Below are 27544 nucleotides of genomic sequence, written 5' to 3'. Positions count from 1 at the left end.
TGTGTGTGTAGGCAGACTATCCATTATCTATGCTAGTGTAAACAATGGGCAGTTCTGTGTTACAAATCAAATGTGCTAGAAAATCAAATCAAGAGATCACAACCATTTTTTTACGTTTATCAGCATTTACTGATTATCGTTCATATCCATACACTGACAGATTGTTGTCCAGAACATTAATAAGCCTGATTTGAAAGATAATATGATATCTTTAAGTATATAGCAAGCATGGGAGATAACAGGGTAAAGCAGTTTTGAAGAAAAAAAAATGCACAAGTATATAAAAGTTGATACATTTATTAGATAACTTTATTGGTTATCATTTCACTAAAGCTGGCCATATAGTGCAGGATAATCGTGCAAAGCAGCCGGCCCAAAAACTGGTTTGAACGATTATCGTTCAGTAAATGGACCTGAACGATAATTGTTCACAGTGTGATAATAGCTGCAAAACAGTCTGAATTCAGTCTGGTTACCAAACCTGTTCAGTCCACCCCAACCATTGTTCAGCCAATGTCATGCCGTGAATGGAAATCACCTCCATATACTGTGAAGTGTGTGTTGGCACTCCAGTTACCATCCCATTACACCTCCCGTCAGATGCACTGTCGTCGCTGTTTGGCAAGCTTAAGTCTCCTTCTCATGGTAGACTGCAACTGAAGGTATTACATGTTACTGTTCATTTATACATAGAGCCACAGTCCCAGTTTCTCGGAATTTGGAAATTAGGCACCTGACAGTGTTATGTGAAATTGGAGGTCTTTCTGGGTGCCAGTTGTTAAAATCTGCAGCTATGACACGGAAACTTCGTTCTCCAGACATCAAAATGACCTCAATCCTCTCCTCTTTTGTCAAAGCCATCTTCAGTTACCTGCAGCAAAAATAGTGTTTTAACTTTTGAACCGTAACTGCTATTTCAAATCTGCAGCAATAAACTTTTTAGCAAATTCTGATGTTGTTTGACATGTTACACGACCCCCTTTCAATTTGAAAAAAAATTAGTTAGATTCAAGATGGCGCCCATGTTCGATACATACCCTAAAAGATAGCCCACCTCACCCATACCTTACTGGAGTATTCGGTTTTCCTATTTCTTGCACAGTTTTTGAAACAAAAGGGTGTACTGCGGCTTTTGAATCACCCTGTATAATGAGTTTAACTCCTATTTGCATACATTTGGGACCTTCTGGGACTATAAGTGATCTCATCGTGGCCCTGCCCCTGCAGCATAATGTGATAATTGGCCTGTACCATATTTTCCTAAAGTTTTCAGAGTGTTTAGATGCTGATACCTACAGTATCTACAGTAACTGAACTAATCCAGTTACACTGTAAGGCTTGTCTAAAAATAATGGGGTGCTTAGTGTGCTATGGATGGACATCCGGTATATCTGTAGGTTTGTAATATGCTGGCTTTCATGTAAATTCATTTGTCCAGAGACTGTATGTATGCAAATTAATGTTTCATTTTTATAAAAACTGCAATAAAAAAAAAAATCAGTTTTCATTTTCAGTTTACAACTAGAAATCCTAAGAAAGACAGCCAGGGAACTACAGGCCAGAAGGGTCTATTCAGACCCGAAGGCAGCTGCACATCTGTACGCAGCGCATCGGCCGCAGTGAGCATGCGCGACCCTTCACCTTGCACCCGCATACGCAAAGTGATTGACATTGGCGGGCGTAGTGGAGGGGGCGTGACGATCCAGCGTTTCGCGGGCGTGGTGATCAAAAAGGGGGCGTTCCAAGGGAAAAAATGGTGCTGGACCGGCCCCCAGCATGTGAGTAGAGAGACGCAGATCTTGCGGGATGCAAGATCTGTGTCCATATCTGTATAACCCCCAGAGTTCAGAAAGATGACTTACATTAAAACAGTGTCCAGACCTAATTCTCCTGGTTTAAGGCGGAACACTCAGCCGATTGGGGTAGTCGCTTCCGATCAGCTGAGTAGCGTGTACCCAGGTTGACCGCTTGCAATCCCCATACACACTGAGGGGGATATCCAATTAGCGCTGATAATTTACCGGGGCTAATTGTCCCACCGGGGGCTACCCTATTAGCCCCGATGAGCCGGCATGAGTGGCGGCTTATCACGGGTTACCTGTTACTGCCCCGGATGCAGGCTCCTGACAGCTTACGGTGCAGCGCTGCACCTCCAGCTCCCGCGGTCCCATGACCGCTGCCGGGGGAAGATGGGGGATGCGGGTCACGGCGCCGCCCCGGTTTCCCCGCCGGGGGTCACAGCAGCCTGCTGCTGCGGCAGACATGGGACACTGCAGGTCACTGCAGTTATCAGGGATTTTGTTTCGCCTGCATCAGACAGGCAAAACCAAATCCCCGGAAACATCCCTGTGTTCATGCGAAAATGGGGATGTTTCTACCGAAAACACACAGGTTTCACTGAACATGTGTGTTTTCGGGAGATAATGTATTTTTTACAGGTGATAAAATTGGATAGCCTGTAAAAAATATTGGTAAAACATTGGAAAAAAGTGTGAAAAACTGCAGTTTTTCGCATCCGATGTTGTTTTACCTCTAATAGTTTAGTTTGTATGTTCTTATATGGTTCTTTGGAGATCGGCATCTACAATATTAAACTGCACATAAGATGTGACCTCCCAATACGATTGTTACAGGTGTGTTGTTAGCCATTTATCATCTATTGCTACTGCATACACGAATAGGGTGATCAGGTTCACTATTGTATATGTGTGTACCCAGCATTACAGACAACCCCAAATTGTAGGGCAGACTAGATGGGCCTATGGGTCATTTGCACTGTCAAATTCTATGTGTTTATGTTTAAGAAGTTTTCTGGTGATTAATTTCTTATCAGAACTGAGCACAGAAGGAACTTATCCTTGTGGTCTCAGAAGATGTGGGACCAGCACACACATCCGGTGGGTAGACACAGTGCCACTCATCCATGAGTTTTTGAAAGTTAGCAAAAAACTGAAAAAAATCTACAAAAAGATCTTTCTAGTGTTGTCAGTAAAAATAATAATAATAATAATAATAATCCAGAGATCTAAATGCCCAACAGTGTCCCCAACATATTCAGAACATTCCATAATCTACACCAGTAAGTCCCCCATACAACTGTTTTCTATTATATAGAAACAAGATATGCTTCTCAATCACTGGGGTATCAGGCCCTAAGGGGTATCCCAGGAAAATTGGGGAAGGGGCTTCCTCAAACAGCCCCTCCACCACGTCACCACCACCCTCTATCAAGGGGTTCAATACCAATGCAATTAGCAATGATATAAAACACAAACATATCCAGTACTCCTATAATGGAAAAAAAAGTATGGGATAGCATAGGGAATTGGAATTGCCAAGAAAGTGAAAGCTCCCATAATGCTTAGGGCCATCCTAATTTTTATTGCAGCTGCTGATCGTCAATCGTATTAATACAATGGTGCCTTATTACAGTGGAGGAAGTTAGTGTTCAGTCTGTCCTCATGGTTTATCTGTTACCTTAGTAACCGTTCATTTTCTGTTTCTGCCTGTGATTTCACATTCCTCTACCTGGGTAAATAGGTTAGAGTGCTGTTACCTTGGTGTATTATGTGTATATACGATAGCGTTCTAGTAAAATTTGATTTTTTTTTGGATCTGAAGCGACGGGTTCATGTATGGAAGAAGCTTCCCCTTACTATCACGGGTCGCATTAACCTTATCAAGATGGTGATGCAACCAAAGTATCTTTATCTATTACAGCACTCTCCTACTTATATCCCCAAGAAAATATTCACTAACATTGATAGTGTGCTTTCCTCCTTTGTTTGGGGCGACAAAACGCCTAGGGTTGCCCTGAGAGCTCTGGTTAGGGCTAAATCAGATGGAGGTTTGGGCTTTCCCAATCTCCGGGCCTATTATATAGCTGCTCAGCTTGCACACCTGTCTAATTGGATTCTCAGTAGGGATAGTCTCACATTTGAGAGATTCTTTGCCGAGTGTGTGGGGTCTCATTTCTCCCCTCTCCAGTTTCTTCTTTCTGCCTCTTCTACTGCTGGTCTTTCTCCTTTACTCCGTCAATCGCTACTTGTGTGGCGTCAGGCTCACTCCTATTATTCATGGCAAGGCACAGACTCTGACACGCCACTTTGGTTCAATCCAGGATATAGGAAGTTGTTGCAGCTCTCACAGGACAACATATGGATTGGGGCGGGCCTTACCACAGTCTCGCAACTGTATGATAATGGTGTTTTCAAGTCTTTCGCACAACTGAAGGAGGAGCTTGAAATATCCAATAGATCCTTTTATCGCTATCTACAGCTCCGCCATGCGGTGCAGGCACAGTTTGGGGCCTCGCCCCCGCCCATTTCTGACTCCCCGATTAAAGATATGGTTAGGAATTTGGGTGCAAGACACCAAGTTTCCATTCTATATAGTAGTCTGAATGCCCACATCTGTCCGAATATATTTGACCAACTTAAACTCAAATGGGAACAAGACATTGGCCCAATTGCAGACGACCAGTGGCTACAGGTGTTGAGCTCACTTAAATACTCTACTCAGTGTATCAAATATCAGCAGGTTTATTTCTTTGTTCTGCATAGGACATACAGAACTCCAGTTTCTCTGTATAAAGCAGGCCTACGGCCTGATAGTACCTGCCCCGGATGTGGTGCCCTTGACTCTACTTTTTGGCACCTATTATGGCTGTGCCCCACAGTACATGCCTTTTGGGAAGCAGTTTGGGCGGACATTCTGCTCACTGAACCTACGCTGCCCCCCCTCTCTCCTACTATGTGTATGTTTGCGCTAGACTTAGAGGAATCCTACTGCCCGGCACTATACAAATATGTTCTTTGCCTGACTACCTTAGCTAAGGTGATTATAGCGCGTAACTGGTTTGCTACTTCTTCCCCCAATGTGTACAACTGGCGAGCCCTAGTAAATGAGGTGTCCGGACATGAGAGGTTTACACATAGATCTAGAGGGACCCTACCCCATTACTTTAGCAAGTGGGACAGGTGGAATACCTCCCGTCTGGCTACAGCTGGGGCACTATTCTCTGACTTATTGGGGCTTCATATTTGAATTTGCGATGTTGCCGTGACACTTATTATCTTTTTCCATGTGACACTGTGACACAGATGGTATTAATTACTGTATTTTTCCTGTAATTTTTTTTTCTTTGTTTTGTTTGTTGTTCTGGTTTTGTTCTGTATTTAATGTTGTTGTTTTTTTTTGTTATCTTGTCCCTGTGAAAAACTCTAATAAAAAACTACACAAGTTAAAAAAAAAAAAATGTGATTTTTTTTTTTTTTTTTTTTAGATGTTATTATTAGAGTTACAATGCTCCTTATGTCTTCATAAACACTCATATGTGTGTACTAGATCAAAGTTGTTGATGTCTGGTCTTATGTAAGCCGTAATACTTTTGAGGAGTGTAGCAGGTGTTGGGCATGAAGGTATTTCCTACAGGGAATACCTTCCTCATATAACTTGGACTCAAGGTCTCCTGCTATACGTCTATTGTGTTACTATTTAGCTAACAGCAGTACCCCTACAGTGTTTTGTGGGTATTTTTGATTATGGGTGCTGCGCCACGTACCCTGGGATGGCATACAAGATTTTTGCTATACCCTCCTCCAGTGCCGGAGATATTCTTTTTCCCCCTGCTATTGTTTGGGGTTGGATGGGAATTTCACTTCTCTCCTTAGGAGAAAGAGTATCCTGTAGGGCAGGGGTGGGGAACCTTTTTTCTACCAAGGGCCATTTGAATATTTATAAAATCCTTCGGGGCCATACAAAAATTATCAACTTAAAAATTTGCCTGCCCCCAGTAGTTATGACCCAGTAGATATGCCCCAAGTCAGTAGTTATGCCCCCAATCAGTAGTTATACCCCCAGTAGATATACCCCCAGTCAGTTGTTATGCCCCAGTAGATATGCCCCCAGTCACTTGTTATGCCCCCTTAGATATGCCCCCAGTCAGTTGTTATGCCCCCAGTCAGTTGTTATGCTCCATTAAATATGTCCCATTAGATATGCCTTCTAGTAGTGCCGCTTACACACATACATTAAAAGAAAAAAAACACAATACTCACCAGCCCCGCTCCTGCTTCCAGACCGCTGCCCTCTGCTTGACCGCCCGCTCCTCAGAACTATGGGAGAGACATCATGACATCTCTCCCATAGCACCACACAGACGCACACTGCCAGAGCCGTAAGCCGGAGCTCAGGAGTGAGCTCCTGCATCCAGCTGCTGCTGAGGGGAAGAAGCTGGGCGCCTGCTAGTAACAAAATCTCAGCGGGTGCCCGGCATCTCCACTTTTAGGTGAGCCTGGCCGGGACCGGATCAAGGGACTCTGCGGGCCTGAGGTTCCTCACCCCTGCTGTAGGATACCACCCAGACATCCCCCATTCCCTATGTATTGAGAAGTACCTGCTGTGAAACAAATTACGATCTGTATGTGATTACATGAGAGTTATCTCTATGGCCTTGTGCACACTGGTGTTCACTTTTTGCATTTAACCCACATTATTAAAGCGTTTTAACACATGCTTTATTGCTGATACTCCAAGATAATAATGCAAAAGAATGTACCTGTACACACACACACTTATAAGTGCCATTTAGAGGCATTAACACTCTGTAAAATACGTGTCCTGTGTATTATTCCCAGTACATTAATAAGCATGATGCTATCGCTGTATTAAAACGATGGCAAAATTCCTGGGGATGAATGATCACAATGCTCACCTACGTTCCTCCATGAGAATTCTAGTACAGCAGCAGTGATATTGGTGGCCTGGTGTTACATGCCAAACAATTGTATTGCCGAGCCCTTGCGCCTGTCGCAGAATTGCTATAGTAGTTAGTCTACGTCTTATGACTAGTGCTGTTTTTTTGTGCCAGTGTGTAGCCCTAAGATTGCTTTGTGATAGTGGTGATGCTATTGATGGTGGTAGGTGATGATAGTAATGTGTAGTAATTGTCTTGAACAATGTTCATGCTGTAGGGTTCTATATTGCTGCTGAAATTGCTTTTGTTAATGATTATAATGATTGAGGAGCTTTCGCAGTGCTGTAATCCTGACAGGCTTCCAAGAGTGTGTATTCTGTGCATGTGCCTTATTAACTGCTAGGTGACGCCGGCTGGAATTGCTCATGACAATAACTGCCTTTCCTGGTATTACACTGGGAGAAAGCTCCTTGGTAGAGAGGCAGTGATGATGTCACTGCTCTAGTAGAAGGGACTCCTTTTCACTTCACTGCTAGGTCTCCCTAGCAACATCCTTGAAAAAAAAAAATGCTGGTAGGCTTTGCAGAACATATGAATGGTGTCACGGGCCGCTAGCATTGTAATGCTCTAGATAACTTCATAAGGAATCATTTTACAAAGACTCCTGTGTGAGTTGGATAATGAAATTTAAAGATTATGGCACAGACCTATGTTTAAATGGTGGTAGAAAGTAGCTGTTACCTAAACAATTTAGATAGTACTCAATAATATAAATGTACCTGTATTAGCCAAAGATTCTAAGGGTATGTGCCCAAGGTTGGCTGTATATGCACCCTTGTTACATTGCTATGCACTTATGGACTCTATTGAGCAGCGGTAGGAAGCACCTTCTGATTTTTCTGGTTCTCAGACTTCCCATAATGTGCTCCGAGTACCTTCCAATATCCCCAAGTGGGAAATCAGGACTAGGCTGATCACGTCCCTGATTCATATAAAACATGCCCTTTCTGTGTGGGGCTATGTCTACTCAATAAGGCAACGCTACTTTAGGATCCAAATATATGGGTTACTCATAGTATGTAAGTGTAATTAGGGGTAAAACCGCTCTCAAACGTAACAGAATCTCATACATTCAGCACTCAAAGGCTTCAGATGTATTACCGTTTTATACAGTATGTAGATTAAAAGGCTATTAAAACTAGAGATGTGCGTTCAGTTTTCCTGAAATACAAACACACCCAAATTTAGGGATTCCGAGTTGAACTAAGCACCGGCTCGGGTCTGTTGTAAGTTTGGAACTCGGATTTAAAAACGGAACTCGGGTGTTGCATTGAATTAAAACAGGTCCAAATGACACGATTTTAGCTAATTTTATTAATTTTTATAGATTATTTTTTATGCATGTTTATCGATTTTTAATTTAAAGGAATACAAAACTAAAGCAAAAACAGAATCCGAACCAAAACACTGGTTTTGCCAAAACCAAAACATGATGATGAATTAGCACATCTCTAATTAAAACCATTGCTTTTATCTAGGAGGTGACAAATGGAAACGAGTGGGCAGTGGGAAAGTCACAAAAGGTCTTTTATGAACCTGCAGAATTACTGAGTCATGCTGCAAATTCTGTTTTGTATTTTGCATCTATTTGTGCATGTATACACTAATCAATGCAATAAATGTATGGACCTACACATCAAGGTGTCTGTGTGCGTCAGAACTGGGCTTTTCTAGGTAAATGCTAGTAACTAGGCACACTCATGCACATTGTATCCTCAAATGCAAAAATTGGATTTCATTTTGCAGGATAAAGAATGTGAATAATGATCAAGCGATGGTGTAAGTGTATTTGCTGGGGTTTGTGGGATCACTGAGAAACGGATTTCTGCACATGCTGGGCTTGGCAGAGATAATTGTCCTTGCTCTATACTTTTGTCCCTTTCGGCTGCTCTTTTTAAAGGAAAGGACATTGATGAGTGCAGTTTTAATAATAACCACTAACATGTACAATGGTGATGAGTGTAAGTAAGACAGTTCAGAAGTCCTCATACTCTCATGCACACTTTCTTATTTTGAGGATAATTTCTACCCAGAACTGAAAAACTGTGTATGCATTTACTATATAGCACACGTGCTATATGCATTGTAGAGTCCAGGGTCGGACTGACCCACAAGTGTATAGTAGAAATGCCCAGTGGACCCCACTGTCTGACAGCCACACCTGGGTCTATGTGGATCAGTAATTTGGTGGAACAGGCTCATGGATGAATTTGGGTACGTGGTTTGTTTCTATAGAAACTACACTAAGATTAGCCCTCTTGCTAATCAAAGTGGGTGGTCCTGACACACCCCAGGCTCCTCCTTTATAAAGGGACACGGGTCCATATATATTAAAGCTTGGATAGAGATAAAGTAACAAACAACCAGCTTCTAACTGTGATTTTTCAAACACAGCCAGTAACATAGCAATTAGGAGATGATTGTTTGGTGCTCTACCTCTCCCCACCTTATTTCTCTCCAAGGTTCAATACACATACCTCATATCTTTGTATGTCCACTCTAATGGTTGGTCAGGTACCTCTGTGGTAGCTGGCCACACCCCCTCTGGTGTCTGACCGTACCCTTTAAGCTTGGGCCCAAGGGCGTAGCTACAATAGGTGCAGGGAGTGCGGCTGCTACGGGGCCCAGTCCGCCTCTGGGGGCCCTCTCCCTGCACCTATTTGTGCTGCCAGCAGTGGCGGGCTGGTACAAATTGATAGTGCTATGGCTGTTGGTGCACTGTGTATGCATTAATGTGTAATGTTCCTCTGCCTGCCTTCCAGCAACACTTGTCACAGCACGAGAGTATCACTGGGCACTGCAGCTCCGCCTCCGCCCGCCCATGTCCCGCCCTTACCAGCCTGTAGTCACGCCTCCTGGTTGCTTAATCCTCCCACCACCCGCCCTGCTGTGACCCATCTCCATTCAGGGTGATCCAAAATCCCCAGTGACCCAGCGCCCCGCATACCCTGAGAAGGCAAGGCCCAGTGCTGACCCAACATCTGGCTGCAGCAGCATAACACTGGCCGGTGATTCACGTGTCTCTCTCCCAGGGACCTCTCTTCGTACCTATGGAAGGATCACAGACCCTGTATTACTCATCCTTGCTGTCCCTGCACATGAAGAAAGGGGAGGGTGCGCGGGCTGGAGCCACGGAACCATTTTTATTTCTTTGCAGTGCGCTACAGGCACATCTGCTGTTCCTTGCTGCCTCCATCTCTCTTCACTGCCACTGATTCTGGGAGGAGGCGTGGCTGAGCCTGCAGGGACATCCCCGGACCACGGCCATGCCTCCTCCCTGTGTCAGTGAGGAGAGAGACGGAGCAAGCCTGGGAGAGCAGAGATATACCTGCAGTGCATAAAGCAGCCAATGGGGACTGAAGGTGAGTGTCCGCCGGCTCCACCCGCTCTCTGTCCATCTAATACCCCTTTCAAACCGCAGCTTGTACCCGGTAATTTGCCGTTTTTAGTAGAGATGAGCGGATTCGGTTTTACTCGGTTCTCAAAACGACATCTTATTGGCTCACGGATGTCACGTGTTTTGGATAGCCAATAAGATTCGGTTTTGAGAACCGAGTAAAACCGAGTAAAACCGAATCCGCTCATCTCTAGTTTTTAGTGGCTTCCTAAACGGTTCGAGCTGCGATGTGAAAGGGTCACCTTCAATTTACCGTTTACAAAATACCGGTATTTTGAAACGGTAAAAAAGCAGGGTCCTACCCCAGAAGATGATAGGCTGTCTCCATGTGTGATGTCACCAACCACAACCAGGAAACAGCTTGGAAAACACAGGAGACACATGAGAGAGTGGCTTTATAAACGTTTAAATGTGAAAAACACGGAAAAAAATGGCGTGGGGTCCCCCCTCCAAAGCATAACCAGCCTCGGGCTCTTCGAGCTGGTCCTGGTTCTAAAAATGCGGGGAAAAAATTGACAGGGGATCCCCCGTATTTTTAAAACCAGCACCGGGCTCTGCGCCTGGTGCAAAAAATACGGGGGACAAAACGAGTAGGGGTCCCCCGTATTTTTCACACCAGCATCGGGCTCCACTAGCTGGACAGATAATGCCACAGCCGGGGGTCACTTTTATGCCGTGCCCTGCGGCCGTGGCATTAAATATCCAACTAGTCACCCCTGGCCGGGGTACCCTGGGGGAGTGGGGACCCCTTCAATCAAGGGGTCCCCCCCCCCCAGCCACCCAAGGGCCAGGGGTGAAGCCCGAGGCTGTCCCCCCCCATCCAATGGGCTGCGGATGGGGGGGCTGATAGCCTTTGTTGTAAATGAAAAGATATTGTTTTTTCCAGTAGTACTACAAGTCCCAGCAAGCCTCCCCCGCAAGCTGGTACTTGGAGAACCACAAGTACCAGCATGCGGGAGAAAAACTGGCCCGCTGGTACCTGTAGTTCTAATGGAAAAAAAATACCCAAATAAAAACAGGACACAGACACCGTCGACAGTAAAACTTTATTACACACTGCCGACACACACATACTTACCTATGTTCACACGCCGACATCGGTCCTCTTCTCCATGTAGAATCCAGGGGTACCTGAAAATATAAAAATAAGAATTTACTTACCGATAATTCTATTTCTCGTAGTCCGTAGTGGATGCTGGGAACTCCGTAAGGACCATGGGGAATAGCGGCTCCGCAGGAGACAGGGCACATCTAAAGAAAGCTTTAGGATCACCTGGTGTGCACTGGCTCCTCCCCCTATGACCCTCCTCCAAGCCTCAGTTAGGATACTGTGCCCGGACGAGCGTACACAATAAGGAAGGATTTTGAATCCCGGGTAAGACTCATACCAGCCACACCAATCACACTGTACAACTTGTGATCTGAACCCAGTTAACAGCATGATAATAGAGAAGCCTCTCGAAAAGATGGCTCACTACAACAATAACCCGAATTTTTTGGTAACAATAATTATGTACCAGTATTGCAGACAATCCGCACTTGGGATGGGCGCCCAGCATCCACTACGGACTACGAGAAATAGAATTATCGGTAAGTAAATTCTTATTTTCTCTGACGTCCTAGTGGATGCTGGGAACTCCGTAAGGACCATGGGGATTATACCAAAGCTCCCAAACGGGCGGGAGAGTGCGGATGACTCTGCAGCCCCCAATGAGAGAACTCCCGGTCCTCCTCAGCCAGGGTATCAAATTTGTAGAATTTTACAAACGTATTTGCTCCTGACCAAGTAACTGCTCGGCAAAGTTGTAAAGCCGAGACCCCTCGGGCAGCTGCCCAAGATGAGCCCACCTTCCTTGTGGAGTGGGCATTTACAGATTTTTGGCTGTGGCAGGCCTGCCACAGAATGTGCAAGCTGAATTGTACTACAAATTCAACGAGCAATAGTCTGCTTAGAAGCAGGAGCACCCAGCTAGTTTGGTGCATAGAGGATAAACAGCGAGTCAGATTTCCTGACTCCAGCCGTCCTGGAACATATATTTTCCGGGTCCTGACAACGTCTAGCAACTTGGAGTCCTCCAAGTCCCTAGTAGCCGCAGGCACCACAATAGGTTTGGTTCAGGTGAACGCTGAAACCACCTTAGGGAGAAACTGAGGACGAGTCCTCAATTCCGCCCTGTCCGAATGGAAAATCAGATAAGGGCTTTTACAGGATAAAGCCACCAATTCTGACACGCGCCTGGCCCAGGCCAGAGCCAACAGCATGACCACTTTTTCTGTGAGATATTTTAACTCCACAGATTTAAGTGTGTCAAACCAATGTGACTTTTGGAACCCAAAAACCACCTGGAGATCCCAAAAGTGCCACTAAAGGCACAAAAGGAGGCTGTATATGCAGTACCCCTTTAACAAATGTCTGAACTTCAGGGACTGAAGCTAGTTCTATTTTGGAAGAAAATTGACAGAGCCGAAATTTGAACCTTAATGGACCCCAATTTCAGGCCCATAGATACTCCTGTTTGCAGGAAATGTAGGAATCGACCCAGTTGAATTTCCTCCGTCGAGCCTTACTGGCCTCGCACCACGCAACATATTTTCGCCAAATGCGGTGATAATGTTTTGCGGTTACATCCTTCCTGGCTTTGATCAGGATAGGGATGACTTCATCCGGAATGCCTTTTTCCTTCAGGATCCGGCGTTCAACCGCCATGCCGTCAACGCAGCCGCGGTAAGTCTTGGAACAGACAAGGTCCTTGCTGGAGCAGGTCCCTTCTTAGAGGTAGAGGCTACGGATCCTCCGTGAGCATCTCTTGAAGTTCCGGTTACCAATTCCTTCTTGGCCAATCCGGAGCCACGAATATAGTGCTTACTCCTCTCCATCTTATCAATCTCAGTACCTTGGGTATGAGAGGCAGAGGAGGGAACCCATACACTGATTGGTACACCCACGGTGTTACCAGAGCATCTACAGCTATTGCCTGAGGGTCCCTTGACGTGGCGCAATACCTGTCGAGTTTTTCCCAACGGTTTATAATCATGTGGAAGACTTCTGGGTGAAGTCCTTACTCTCCCGGGTGGAGGTCGTGCTGAGGAAAACTGCTTCCCAGTTGTCCACTCCCGGAATGAAAACTGCTGACAGTGCTATCACATGGTTTTTCGCCCCGCGAAGAATCCTTGCAGCTTCTGCCATTGCCCTCCTGCTTCTTGTGGCACCCTGTCTGTTTACGTGGGTGACTGCCGTAATGTTGTCCGACTGGATCAACACTGGCTGACCTTGAAGCAGAGGTCTTGCTAAGCTTAGAGCATTGTAAATGGCCCTTAGCTTCAGGACATTTATGTGAAGTGATGTCTCCAGGCTTGACCATAAGCCCTGGATATTCCTTCCCTGTGTGACTGCTCCCCAGCCTCGCTGGCTGGCATCCGTGGCCACCAGGACCCAGTCCCGCATGCCGAATCTGCGGCCCTCTAGAAGATGAGCACTCTGCAACCACCACAGGAGGGATACCCTTGTCCCTGGTGACAGGGTTATCCGCTGAAGCATCTGAAGATGCGACCCGGACCATTTGTCCAGTAGGTTCCACTGGAAAGTCTTGCGTGGAATCTGCCGAATGGGATTGCTTCGTAGGAAGCCACCATTTTTACCCAGAACCCTTGTGCATTGATGCACTGAGACTTGGTTCGGTTTTAGGAGGTTCCTGACTAGCTCGGATAACTCCCTGGCTTTCTCCTCCGGGAGAAACACCTTCTTTCTGGACTGTGTCCAGGATCATCCCTAGGAACAGAAGACAAGTCGTTGGAACCAGCTGCGATTTTGGAATATTGAGAATCCAATCGTGCTGCCGCAACACTACCTGAGGTAGTGCTACACCGATCTCCAACTGTTCCCTGGATCTCACCCTTATCAGGGAATCGTCCAAGTAAAGGATAACTAAAATTCCCTTCCTTCGAAGGAATATCATCATTACGGTCATTACTTCAGTAAAGACCCGGGGTGCCGTGGACCATCCCTACGGCAGCGTCTGAACTGATAGTGACAGTTCTGTACCATAACCTGAGATACCCTTGGTGAGAAGGGTAAATTTTGACATGAAGGTAAGCATCCTTGATGTCCCGAGACATCATGTAGTCCCCTTCTTCCAGGTTTGCAATCACTGCTCTGAGTGACTCAATTTTGAATTTGAACCTCTGTATGTAAGTGTTCAAAGATTTTAGATTTTAAAATCGGTCTCACCGAGCCGTCTGGCTTCGGTACCACAATAGTGTGGAATAATACCCCGTTCCCTGTTGCAGGAGGGGTACCTTAATTATCACCTGCTGGGAATACAGCTTGTGAATGGCTTCCAAAACTGCCTCCCTGTCAGCGGGAGACGTCGGTAAAACAGACTTTTGGAAACGGCGAGGGGAATACGTCTCGAATTCCAATTTGTACCCCTGAAATATTACCTGAAGGATCAAGGGGTCTACTTGCGAGTGAGCCCACTGCGCACTGAAATTCATTGAGAACGGGCCCCCACCGTGCCTGAACTTGTAAAGCCCTAGCGTCATACTGAGAGCTTGGCAGAGGTGGAAAAGGGTTTCTGTTCCTGGGAACTGGCTGATCTCTGCAGCCATTTTCCTCTCCCTCTGTCACGAGCAGAAAAGAGGAACCCTTTTGTCCGCTTGCCAACCAGGACTGCGCCTGATAATACGGCGTCTTATTTTGAGAGGCGACCTGGGGTACATCCCCTTTTTTTTTTTTTTTTTTTTAAGGCAATACTTCCAAATGCCGTTTGGAATCCGCATCACCTGACCACTTTACTGGTATAATTGGACAACGCACTTATACTTGATGCCAGTCGGCAAATATTCCGCTGTGCATCATGCATATATAGAAATGCATCTTTTAATTGCTCTATAGGCAATAATATACTGTCCTTATCTAGGATATCAAATTTCCAGTCAGGGAATCCGACCACGCCAACCCAGCACTGCACATCCAGGCTGAGGCGATTGCTGGTCGCAGTATAACACCAGTATGTGTGTAAATACATTTTAGGATACCCTCCTGCTTTCTATCAGCAGGATCCCTAAGGGCGGCCATCTCCAGAGAGGGTAGAGCCCTTGTTCTTACAAGCGTGTGAGCGCCTTATCCCCCCTAGGGGGTGTTTCCCAACGCACCCTAACCTCTGGCGGGAAAAGGTATACTGCCAATAACTTTTTAGAAATTATCAATTGTTATCGGGGGGAAACCCACGCATCATCACACACCTCATTTTATTTCTCAGATTCAGGAAAACTACAGGAAGTTTTTCCTCACCAAACATAATACCCCTTTTTTTGGTGGTATTTATATTATCAGAAGAGTGTAAACTTTTTCCATTGCCTCAATCATGCAATGTGTGGCCCTATTGGAAATCACGGTTGTCTCTTCACCGTCGACACAGGAGTCAGTATCCGTGTCGGCGTCTGTATCTGAGGTAACGGGCGCTTTAGAGCCCCTGTATGAGACGTCTGGACATGCACAAGCTGAGTAGCCGGCTGTCTCATGTCAACCACTGTCTTTTATACAAAGCTGACACTGTCACGCAATTTCAACAGTACATCCACTCAGGTGTCGACCCCCCAGGGGGTGACAACACTATTACAGACACTCTACTCCGTCTCCTCATCATTTTTCTCCTCATACATGTCGACACAAACGTACCGACACACAGCACACACACAGGGAATGCTCTGATAGAGGACAGGACCCCACTAGCCCTTTGGGGAGACAGAGGGAGAGTTTGCCAGCACACACCAGAGCGCTATATATATACAGGGATAACCTTATATAAGTGTTTTTCCCTTTATAGCTGCTGTATTGTTTATACTGCGCCTAATTTGTGCCCCCCTCTCTTTTTTAACCCCTTTCTGTAGTGTAGTGACTGCAGGGGAGAGCCAGGGAGCTTCCCTCCAACTGAGCTGTGAGGGAAATTGGCGCCAGTGTGCTGAGGAGATAGGCTCCGCCCCTTTCTCGGCGTCCTTATCATCCGTTTTCTTGTATGTTTTGGCAGGGGTTAAATGCATCCATATAGCCCAGGAGTTATATGTGATGCATTTATTTTAGCCATAAAAGGTTTTCTATCGATTTATTGCGTCTCAGGGCGCTGCCCCCCCAGCGCCCTGCACCCTCAGTGACCGGAGTGTGAAGTGTGCTGAGAGCAATGGCGCACAGCTGCGGTGCTGTGCGCCTACCTTTATCTGAAGACAGGAAAGTCTTCTGCCGCCGATTTTTCCGGACCTCTTCGCTCTTCTGGCTCTGTAAGGGGGCCGGCGGCGCGGCTCCGGTGACCCATCCAGGCTGAACCTGTGATCGTCCCTCTGGAGCTAATGTCCAGTAGCCTAAGAAGCCCAATCCACTCTGCACGCAGGTGAGTTCGCTTCTTCTCCCCTTAGTCCCTCGATGCAGTGAGCCTGTTGCCAGCAGGTCTCACTGAAAATAATAAACCTAAACTAAAACTTTCACAAAGAGCTCAGGAGAGCCCCTAGTGTGCACCCTTCTCGTCGGGCACAGAAAATCTAACTGAGGCTTGGAGGAGGGTCATAGGGGGAGGAGCCAGTGCACACCAGGTGATCCTAAAGCTTTCTTTAGATGTGCCCTGTCTCCTGCGGAGCCGCTATTCCCCATGGTCCTTACGGAGTTCCCAGCATCCACTAGGACGTCAGAGAAAGTTCAATATACTCACCTCAGCCATGGTCCAGAGATAAATCCACGTACTTGGCAAAAAAAGAAAACGAACACCCGGACCTGCGGACCGAAAGGGGTCCCATGCTAACATATGAGACCCCTCTCCCCGAATGCCGGGACATCACGTGACTCCTGTCACTGTAGTCCCTTCAGCCAATCAGGAAGCGCTACTTCCGTGGCGCTCACCTGATTGGCTGTGCACTGTCTGAGCTGTCAGACAGCGCATCGCAAAGCCGCTCCATTACTTTCAATGGTGGGAAGTTTGCGGCTAGCGGTGGGGTCACCCGCCGGTCAGCCGCTGACCGGCGGGTGACCCCACCGCTAGCCGCAAACTTCCCACCATTGAAAGTAATGGAGCGGCTTTGCGATGCGCTGTCTGACAGCTCAGACAGTGCACAGCCAATCAGGTGAGCGCCACGGAAGTAGCGCTTCCTGATTGGCTGAAGGGACTACAGTGACAGGAGTCACGTGATGTCCCGGCATTCGGGGAGAGGGGTCTCATATGTTAGCATGGGACCCCTTTCGGTCCGCAGGTCCGGGTGTTCGTTTTCTTTTTTTGCCAAGTCCGTGGATTTATCTCTGGACCATGGCTGAGGTGAGTATATTGAACTTTTATTTTCAGGTACCCCTGGATTCTACATGGAGAAGAGGACCGATGTCGGCGTGTGAACATAGGTAAGTATGTGTGTGTCGGCAGTGTGTAATAAAGTTTTACTGTCGACGGTGTCTGTGTCCTGTTTTTATTTGGGTATTTTTTTCCCATTAGAACTACAGGTACCAGCGGGCCAGTTTTTCTCCCGCATGCTGGTACTTGTGGTTCTCCAAGTACCAGCTTGCGGGGGAGGCTTGCTGGGACTTGTAGTACTACTGGAAAAAACAATATCTTTTCATTTACAACAAAGGCTATCAGCCCCCCCATCCGCAGCCCATTGGATGGGGGGGGACAGCCTCGGGCTTCACCCCTGGCCCTTGGGTGGCTGGGGGGGGGGGACCCCTTGATTGAAGGGGTCCCCACTCCCCCAGGGTACCCCGGCCAGGGGTGACTAGTTGGATATTTAATGCCACGGCCGCAGGGCACGGCATAAAAGTGACCCCCGGCTGTGGCATTATCTGTCCAGCTAGTGGAGCCCGATGCTGGTGTGAAAAATACGGGGGACCCCTACTCGTTTTGTCCCCCGTATTTTTTGCACCAGGCGCAGAGCCCGGTGCTGGTTTTAAAAATACGGGGGATCCCCTGTCAATTTTTTCCCCGCATTTTTAGAACCAGGACCAGCTCGAAGAGCCCGAGGCTGGTTATGCTTTGGAGGGGGGACCCCACGCCATTTTTTTCCGTGTTTTTAACCATTCCATCTTAAAAAAATAATAATAATTTTAAAAAATATATAAATAATACTTGTGCCTCCAAAAAAGACAAACCAAGTACCTAATCCCATCTAATAAAAATAGATATGCTTCAAGCTGCTGGGTTCCATCGTACGACTATCCAAATTATTAATAATGAATTAATTAGTGATTAATAATAATGTGTGGGCCAGAAAAGTCCATTTATAATGACAACCACTGTTTTCTATGGGTGAAACGGGTTCAGTGTGAAAGGTACCAAAACGGGAATGAAATGGTAATTTACTGGTTACAACATGAGATGTGAAAGGGGTTTAACTGCTCAGACCCGTTTTAAGAACCGTTTCAAATACCATTTCAAAAGCAGGTTTTGCGATGTGAAAGATAGTTAAGTGTGTGTGTGTGTGTATGTGGGGTGGGGGTGGGGGGAGAGTTGAGCTTGAAGTAGTTTCTACTTGGGGGAAGGGGGGGGGGGTTAGAGCAGTTTAGATTTAGAACTGAAATTAGTATGGCGCGGTGGGGGGGGGGGGGCGGGGAACTGGAGGCCCCCATGGAAATTGTGCTATGGGGCCCCCAAAGGTATAGCTATGCCCCTGCTTGGGCCCATACCACTGCAGTCCCTGGTGGGCCCTTCATGCCCCAGTCGAACACTGGATGCCGGTTAGTATGAGATCTCTATCTTTCCAGTAAGATGACTATTGTTTTCAAATTTTATTGATGTCACAATACGAATTAAAGTGACATTAATGATAAGAATCAATCATTCTCTTTTTTTCTCACATGCAAAAGTATAAAGTAAATAACATCTAAGCAAACTAATTACATATATAAAGGGACGAGAGCATATTCCGTTGCCACATGGCAGATTCCACTTGCATAGGTCCCCAAGGTGAAAACATATCCTGCTTTGCCTTTTTTTTGTCTTATTTCTGTTTTATAAATTTGTATTTATGTCACAGTAACACTTAATAATGTATTCCTTATTTTTGATGCATTCTCTTTATTATGATTCTCTTACACAAAATAATAGTCAAACGTGTTTCCGGCCCCCACAGCGAAGAAAGGTCATAGAGTTTTCCAGATTAGCTCATCAGTAATGAGCCGGAAATGAAGCACTGAAGAACTATTTGATAGCCCAAAGGAACTTAATGGTGTGGTGTCAGGACTTGTCCTGTCATTATTTTTTACTGTAGTTGTTTGTGGGCAGCAGATATGTAAGTAGACACATATACTTACCTCACATACATAGGTCATCAACAACTTTTCAGCTTCTGTTTGGTGCAGTTACCCTGTTATGGAGGAATATAGCAAAGTATTAGGACTGTCTAACCTCTGTAGGCTTGATTCTGATGCGCACGCAGTGTTTACTGTGCATGCATCTAAGTCACTAAAATGACGCACAGTGCATGCATCCCATGGCGTGTACGCACAGAGCGCGCAGTAGCTATTGTGACCCACAGAAATGTATTGGATATTCCTGAGCGGTGACTGGGAGATGGCTATTCAGCCGCATGGAGAACCAGTGTCATGTGTCATGGATGTGTAGCATAACTGGTTGTGAAATCAGACACGTAAGCTCTTACACTGGAGGCCATATTCCTAAAGAGATGCTGCATCTGGCATGGGCCTGGTGCAAGTTTGGATGGTGCATCTGATAGTTACTTCGAAAGACACACCAAGCGGGATTGTTGCATCTAAAGACGCATGGAGTAGATGTTGCAGTACTTGCACAGTCAGACGCTCACTTGTACACCAGTAGAATGGCTAATACTAGAATTAAGCCACAGATACTGAAGCAGTCACTGCAGCATGCGACTCTGAATCAGTCCAGTATGCAGTTTTGTTTTATTTATTTGTTGATCCACCATTGTAAAGTGTTGCTTAGTTTTCTGGCACTGTGGGCGTGATTCAGATGTAGTTGGAGCAGCAGTGATAACAATGTATGGCAATGCAGCAGGAGGCATTTATTACAAGCAGACTCCTCCTGCTGCAGTAGTGATACGACCTGTGTCCTAGGACGCAGCATCAGATCTCTCACTCACCATTGGACGGATTGCGGCACACATGGTGTAGGGCAAGCCGCCCATCGCACAGGCCTGGAAATCTCCATGCAACCACGGAGATCTTGGCCTCTTCCCTCCCCCTGAATGGTGGCGACACACCTCCATTTTCACAAACGGAGGCCGTTGCCACCCCCTCTCTGCTCTCGAAATGGCATCAGACTGTCAGTCACTGACAGTCTGATGCCGAGCTGTGTGCTACTGTACATCGCAGGACCCATTTGTGCACGCGCAGAACGAGTCCTGCGCATGTGCAAACTACCAATAATCCTGTCACATTAGCTTAGGGATCAGTAAACCCCCTATATACAGTCAGTACAAGTTAATATATAATGTGGGATAAAAATTCTGAATATTGGGTGAGAAAAGCAAATGTTCAGATAAATGATGGGTAAGGAATGCCTCAGCAATGTCACTAGTTAGTAACTTGATTGGCTGCATTCCCATAAATATTGGTCCAGCCCACAAGATGGCTGCTACCACTGTGTACAGGTGATGGTCAACTATAATTGCTTCTGTTTTCATGTGATCCATTTCTTGTAGAGGAGTCTGAACATGCTGACACAGATGTGTTTGCCCAGGTTTCAGTTTTATGTGTTACATTTCACAGGGTCAGTACCATCCATATTGTGAGCATGTTGAGTTCATCTGTGAAATCTGAAAGTGACATGATAGAGGCAGTTGTAGGGCCCATTTTTCCTGGAATTGGCAGAGAACATTTATGTGAGAATTATATTCTCTTGCACTACTTAAACTCGGCTTTTACTGTTATCTACACTTTTATCGGTGATCAAGAAAAGGCACTGGATAACTGTACTTTCAGCATACTTACATCTGTATAAGAATTGTATTCTTTGAATACTACTGTACAGTATAAACTTCTTATGATCCCTTTCTCTCTTTTTTTCTCTCACCCTTCTTGCTATCTCCTTCCCTTTCTCTTTTCTTACAGTATCTCCTTTTCCCTACCCCAACTCACTCTCCACATTTCTCAGTATCCCCCTCTCTATTTCCTATTTCCCACTCTCCTCCATCTCTGTCTCTCCCTGCATCTGTCATTCATCCCTCCCTCCCTCTATTCCCCGCCTCTCTCTTTCCTCAACCCCCCTCTCTCCCTCCCTCTCCTTTACTTTTATTTTCTGCAGCAGGGTACACTGTGTTCCACAGGGAATATATCGGGGTGTAGAGTGGATCTTGATCTAGAGGCACCAACAGGCTAAAGCTTTAGGCTGTCCCAGGATACATTGGGGCCTCCTCTGTAACCCCGCCTCCAGGCACTGTGAGCTCAGTTTCGAGTTGGTGCCTGTAGCAGCAGGTCACCTAACAGGGGGGCTGCGCTGGGCAGCCCTGAAAAAAGCTTTCTAAGAAGACTTCAAGGGCCTCAGCGCTGTTATATGTCAGAGTGACATTCAGCGCTGTGTCTCCGTCACCTCCTAAGCGGCGTCGCATACTCCTGCGGCCTGTTCCCGAGTACTTGCGGCGGAGACGTTACGGCTTTAGGCACATGGTCACAGACACTCTCCTGGTTCGCGTGGCTGCTACGGGGAGGAGGTAAGAGGGTCCCCCAGGCGGGACCCGCCATTAAATCGCGTTCCGATCGCAGTCTTCTGATATATACCTCCGGAATAGGACGGCGCTGTGTTATATATATATATATATATATCTGTAAATCTGCACTCACATCATATTTGAAAGTCCAATGGTCCTAACAAAAGTCAGTCCACAAACATATAGAGGAAGTTCCAACGAAGGGTGGAAGGGCACTCACAGATCCAACATGATTAAAGTTCATCAATTTGATGTGTACAAATCTGTTAATAAAATTCGCCATCAGTCGACGTTTCGACCCAACACAAGGGTTTTTATCAAGACAGGCACACAGTCACATTACAGAGAGCACCTCTCTCCCTGCAGCGCCTCCCCCCGCCGCCGCAGACATGTCCCCCCGCATCCAGCTCCCCCTGCCGGCCGCCTATCTCTGCTCCCCCCGTGGCCCACAGGCCCCTCCTTCCCTGCAGCGCCTCCCCCCGCCGCCCCAGACATGTCCCCCCGCAGCCAGCTCCGGCTGCCTATCTCTGCTCCCCCCAGCTGCCCAGCTTGCCCCCTCTGCCGTCCCGCTCACGGCCGCCGCCATCTGCACTCCTGGCTGCTGCTGTCAGCGCATCCGCTGACAGCAGCGACAGGACAGGACTCTGTGTACGGCCAAATCCGACAGTCGGATTTGTCCGTCCATTGAATAGGGGTTGTCGGATCCATTCCGACAACTGCATGTTGGAATGGATCCGACTCTTATTGAATATATCCCTATGTGTCTGAAGACTACCTTTCCATCCCACTGATAACAGGATGCATTCTCATGAAGTGGATGCTGATACTGTGTGTATACAATAGGTATACTTCAGTGTGAAAGATTTTATTTCAACATTTAAACACAAGTGTAGTCGCCATTCCAACTCAGTACAGCTCTTACTGGTAAAATATACTGTAAGTATTCACAAAGGACATTAATGCATTTCATAGTCATTTACATGTCTATATGTATAATTCAGCAATAGCTTGCACACAACTACAGTATTGTAAAGAGAATGTCAGACATCTCATGTTCTGCCACAGTATAATACATTTTACATATTCATTTGTGAATGTTATTAGTTGGTCTTTTGAATAAAACACTTGTATTTTAAGTGTTAATTGTCCTCTAAATAAACATGTTTCATGAATTACTTTACATTTTATTTTTGAAGCCCCCATATCTGGCTCATGCGTTGTCTTGTTGTGACTACCTGTCCACAGGTATAAATTCAAATGTTTCAGCAGCGAATGGGTTTAGGTATGACGTCCTTTTAGCTGAACAGTGTGGTGCAAATAAGTCTTTAGAGCCTGTTCAGTGTAGGGCGGGTGAGGTAGGAGCTGCCAACTCTTGATGTACCAGTTACAGTTTTACTTCAGGTGCGTATGGAACCATTTTTATTATTAAATGACCTTTCATGTATAAAAACAAATTGATCGACCTCTGTATTAGTATTATAGTGCTGTCATTTTCTTGGGAAACACTTGTCCTTCCTGTATTAATCCTTTTTACCAGTCAGAAAGGCCTGGATCTGCAAAACAAAACCTACTCGTAGCACACTAGGCCTAGCCAGGAAACAGTCTAATGCTGGTGTCCAGAAAAGTACTATAAACTAAGCTTGGGGTACCTGCAGTGGGCTATATAATTGGGGTGGTCTTCAGTTTGCCGGCTGTCGGGATCCCGGCGCACAGTATACCGGCGCCGGAAATCCCAACAGCCGGCATACCGACACTTTTTCTCCCTCTTGGGGGTCCACGCCCCCCCCCTGGAGGGAGAATAAATAGCGCGCCACCGTGCCCGCAGCATGGCGAGCGCAGTGAGCCCGCAAGGGGCTAATTTGCGCTCACCACGCTGTCGGTATGCCGGCGGTCGGGATCCCGGCGCCAGTATGCTGGTCGCCGGGAGCCCGGCCGCCAGCATATCATACTACACCCATATAATTGCTATTATATTAATAATCTCTTACTGACAGTTGACATTATTTAATTGTAAGTAAATCAGAGCTGTCATTGGCTACACAGCTTACTTTTTCGTCAATGACCAATGAGCAAATGGGAGCTCAAGGACCTTTAGTGAGTTCCTACTAACAGTGCTAGAAGAACAATATGGGTGGGGTGAGTAATTGTTGTCATTGAGCTGTACGGTTTGCTTGTCAATATAGTGATGTGTAAAGTATTGGTTATATGGGGATATATATGTATTCTGGTCAGCTGGGACTGTGTTGTCTACTTAACAGATGGTGAATTCATTGTAGGAGATAGATGGTGAAAACATGGTTCTGTGTTTAAGGGTGTACTGATGAGCTGAGAGTAGATGATATTTATAATTTTGTCCATCTAATGTCTTGTCTACAAGGAATACAGTATATTATGTCCATTAGTGGGTTTATGTGCTCATTAGCCCATCCTGCCAGAGTCCCCAAGGCAGTGCTTATGAAATGTTGTATACCAATTATGCTTATTTATAAATATATGCTAGAGTGACAGGATGTGGCACAGTGCTATATTCTGCATAATGCCCTTTTACATGGGCAGCACTGTTCTGCCACAAAGAATCTGTGCACACAGTGTATAACAGGTGTCCATGTGGCTGAGATGATGCTTAGGATTTATATTAGCTCTGTCATCTCAATACTTCATAGTTGCAGTGATGGATCTATGTCAGGATGTCCTAAGCACATAATAAATCTGGCTTAATGCAATAGGAGAATTAACCAGTGTTTTCCTTTCACTTCCAGAGGTATGTGGAGAATTCCAATATCATGGCCTGTTACAATGAGCTTATTCAGTTAGAATATGGAGAAGTACGTGCACAATTTAAATTAAGGTAAGAGTGTGACGTGTATTGTGTATTATCTTGCTGACCCACTCCATAAAATACAGAATAGAGAATTAGGATCTATGAGAGTCTAATTTTTATATGAAAAAAACCTGGAAACATGGACCCTCCACACTCACCCACGATGACCTCATTAATATAAGTCTAGCTACTTCAAGCTGTACTGTGTATTAAAAGCGGGGAATATTATTCAATACGTGTTACGCTGAGCAACTCACGCCAAAGTCTTCCCCTTCCGGCCAGTCCTGCATTACATATAATTATGCTTTATCACATATCATTTGTTGCGCTTCTCTACCTATGCTTATCTGCCCACAGCTTTTAAAAGCCAGTACTCCCCAAGCAGTAACAGCTATTAAACACCTAGGTAATTACTTGCCACAAGTTGGATAGGGTGGTAAACTACAACAGTCTTTATGCTTGGATGACCGTGTGCTAGGTGTAAGGAGAGGTGGAAAACCTTGAAGAGGTGCACTGTCTATTCACATCATCATTCCCTATTGCCGCCATGTCATTGAAGTAAAATGCTGCCTACCTTCACCTCAATGGGCTCGATTCAATTCGATGACAGATGAATAGCGCTGGGAATTAGCTACCAGCGCTATTCAATACAACGCAGTGGTAAGTCGACGAATGCCCATTCTCCTGGACTAAACACCGTTCTCTGACTTAAGTGCCGGGCACAACGCTATTTTGCTGCGCTAAGGGCAGAAAACAGCATCACGCCGGCACTTATGACGGATTTTTGCTTGCACCCCTCCGTAGGTGCGAGAAGAAATCCTGTCGTTGAGTATCACATGGCACTGTATTGAATAGCGCCGGGAGCTAATTCCCAGGACCGTTCAACTTTTAGTGAATTGAGTCATGCCCATTGACATCGGAACATAATCATTAACCATTAGGGAACACTGGGGACTGTCTTTATTACATTTGTCATTTTTGTGCAAATGGAGCTTTTTATTCCATTGCCCAGAGTGCTGCTATAAGTGTTTTCATGGAAGGGAAACAGGAAGGCAAAAAGTGCCACCAATAAAAGTATAAGATGAGACCAAAAGCCATTCAACTGTGCTCTTCAAGAAATAACTCCGTCCAACTGAAAATGGCCAGTCACCCCTAAAATACGACCTCTGCAACCCTTTATCTCATTTCAGTAATCTGGCTCCACAAATACTGTATGACGTCATTTTTGCACTGCTTATCCAGACTAGGCAGTGCAGTGCACTTCTTTCTTCTTAGATAGGGAATTTTATTCTCCCCTTGACTTGTGCAAACTTCGGTCCCTCTGAGATTGCCATTTTTCTGTTATAATCCGATGCATGGTGGCAGGAATAAAGGCAATGATCGATTTGCACAAATTGGATCAATAAAAAGAAAATACCTGATTTTGCGCTGTGCAATGCCATTTTGGCATCATAAATACTGTAGCTTCCATTTTGTTTTGTTTTTAAAATGTTGCCATTAGATTGCACTATGCACCACTGTTTTCTATTTCTACAGTCTCTATTACATCTGTGTTCTTATAGGCCCTACACACTGGCCAATTTTCTGAAAGATATGAACGATCTCGTTCATAAATGAACGAGAACTCGTTCATATCTTTCAGTGTGGAGACTCCAGCGATGAACGATGCGCGTCCCCGCGCTCGTTCATCGCTGGTCTCCCGTCGGCTGTGCATGCAGGCCAATATGGACGATCTCGTCCATATTTGCCTGCACTTCAATGCAGCCGCGTGACGGGGGGGAGTGAAGAAACTTCACTCCCCCCGTCACTGCCCCCCCGCCGCCGGGTCGCTCGTCGGCCGTATCGGCCGTCGGGCACCTCGGCGGCGCATCGTGATATGTGTAGGGCCCTTTACTGTGAGATGAACAATAACCCATGACAGATTTTACATTAAATAAGACAACAAAAATAATTCATGTGTGAAAAAGTAATTACACCCAATGAATCAGTAGCATATAGGACCACCTTTAGTAGCTATAAGCTGAAGTTCTCATTTCTTGTCTTGTACGTAGGTGGTCATTCCGAGTTGATCGCTTGCTAGCAGTTTTTAGCAGCCGTGCAAACGCATAGTCGCCGCCCACTTGGGAGTGTATTTTCACTTTTCAGAAGTGCGAACGCCTGTGCAGCAGAGCGCCTGCAAAAACATTTTGTGCAAAACAAGACCAGCCCTGAACTTATTCTTCGTGTGCGTTGGAGGGTTGGCTTTTGACGTCACACACCCACCCAGCGTTTGCCCAGCCACACCTGCGTTTTCCCTGGCACGCCTGCGTTTTTCTAAGCACTCCCTGAAAACGGTCAGTTGACACCCAGAAACGCCCCTTTCCTGCCAATCTTCTTGCGGCCGCCAGTGTGAATGAAAACGTCGCTAGAACCTGTGCAAAACCACAAAGGACTTTGTACCCGTACGTCGTGCGTGCGCATTGCAGTGCATACGCATGCGCAGAAATGCCGGTTTTTAGCCTGATCACTGCGCTGTGAACAACGGCAGCTAGTGATCAACTCGGAATGACCCCCATTATCTTTCAAGATTTGTGGCACACTCTTCCTTACAACACTGATTCAGTTTATTGATGTCTAGGGGCATGTGTTTTAACAAAGACCTCTTCTGATCCTCCTATGACCTCAAAATACTGTTGAGGTTTGAGGTAGACTTGATTATTTGAAAACCTTGATGCCGTTCTCTTTTGGCTGTTTATTTATAGATTTGCTTGTGTGCTTATGTGTTTTGTCCTGTTGCCCGATCCAGTTTCGGCCAAGGTCCAGTAATCAGATGGCCTTACATTTTACTGTACAATGTATGGTAAATTCAGTTATTGAGTGGCATCCTGGTCCATTGGCTGGAAATCATCTCTATACTTCCTTATTTAAATAATGGACT

General features: G+C 45.9%; 1 protein-coding gene across 3 annotated transcripts in view; it reads left to right on the top strand.

Annotated features, from left to right (window-relative positions):
• The window catches only part of PDE8A (phosphodiesterase 8A), a 462427-nt gene that overhangs the window by 335649 nt on the left and 99234 nt on the right, over nucleotides 1-27544 (top strand). For all 3 annotated transcript variants that reach the window (XM_063925983.1, XM_063925981.1, XM_063925982.1), the window contains exon 6: nucleotides 24566-24654. In XM_063925983.1, the coding sequence (XP_063782053.1) occupies nucleotides 24566-24654 (89 nt within the window). The remainder of the gene's footprint in view (nucleotides 1-24565; nucleotides 24655-27544) is intronic.

This window comes from Pseudophryne corroboree, chromosome 6 (genome assembly GCF_028390025.1).
Source record: "Pseudophryne corroboree isolate aPseCor3 chromosome 6, aPseCor3.hap2, whole genome shotgun sequence".
Lineage (NCBI taxonomy): Eukaryota > Metazoa > Chordata > Amphibia > Anura > Myobatrachidae > Pseudophryne > Pseudophryne corroboree.
This window is presented reverse-complemented; position numbering and strand designations above follow the sequence as displayed.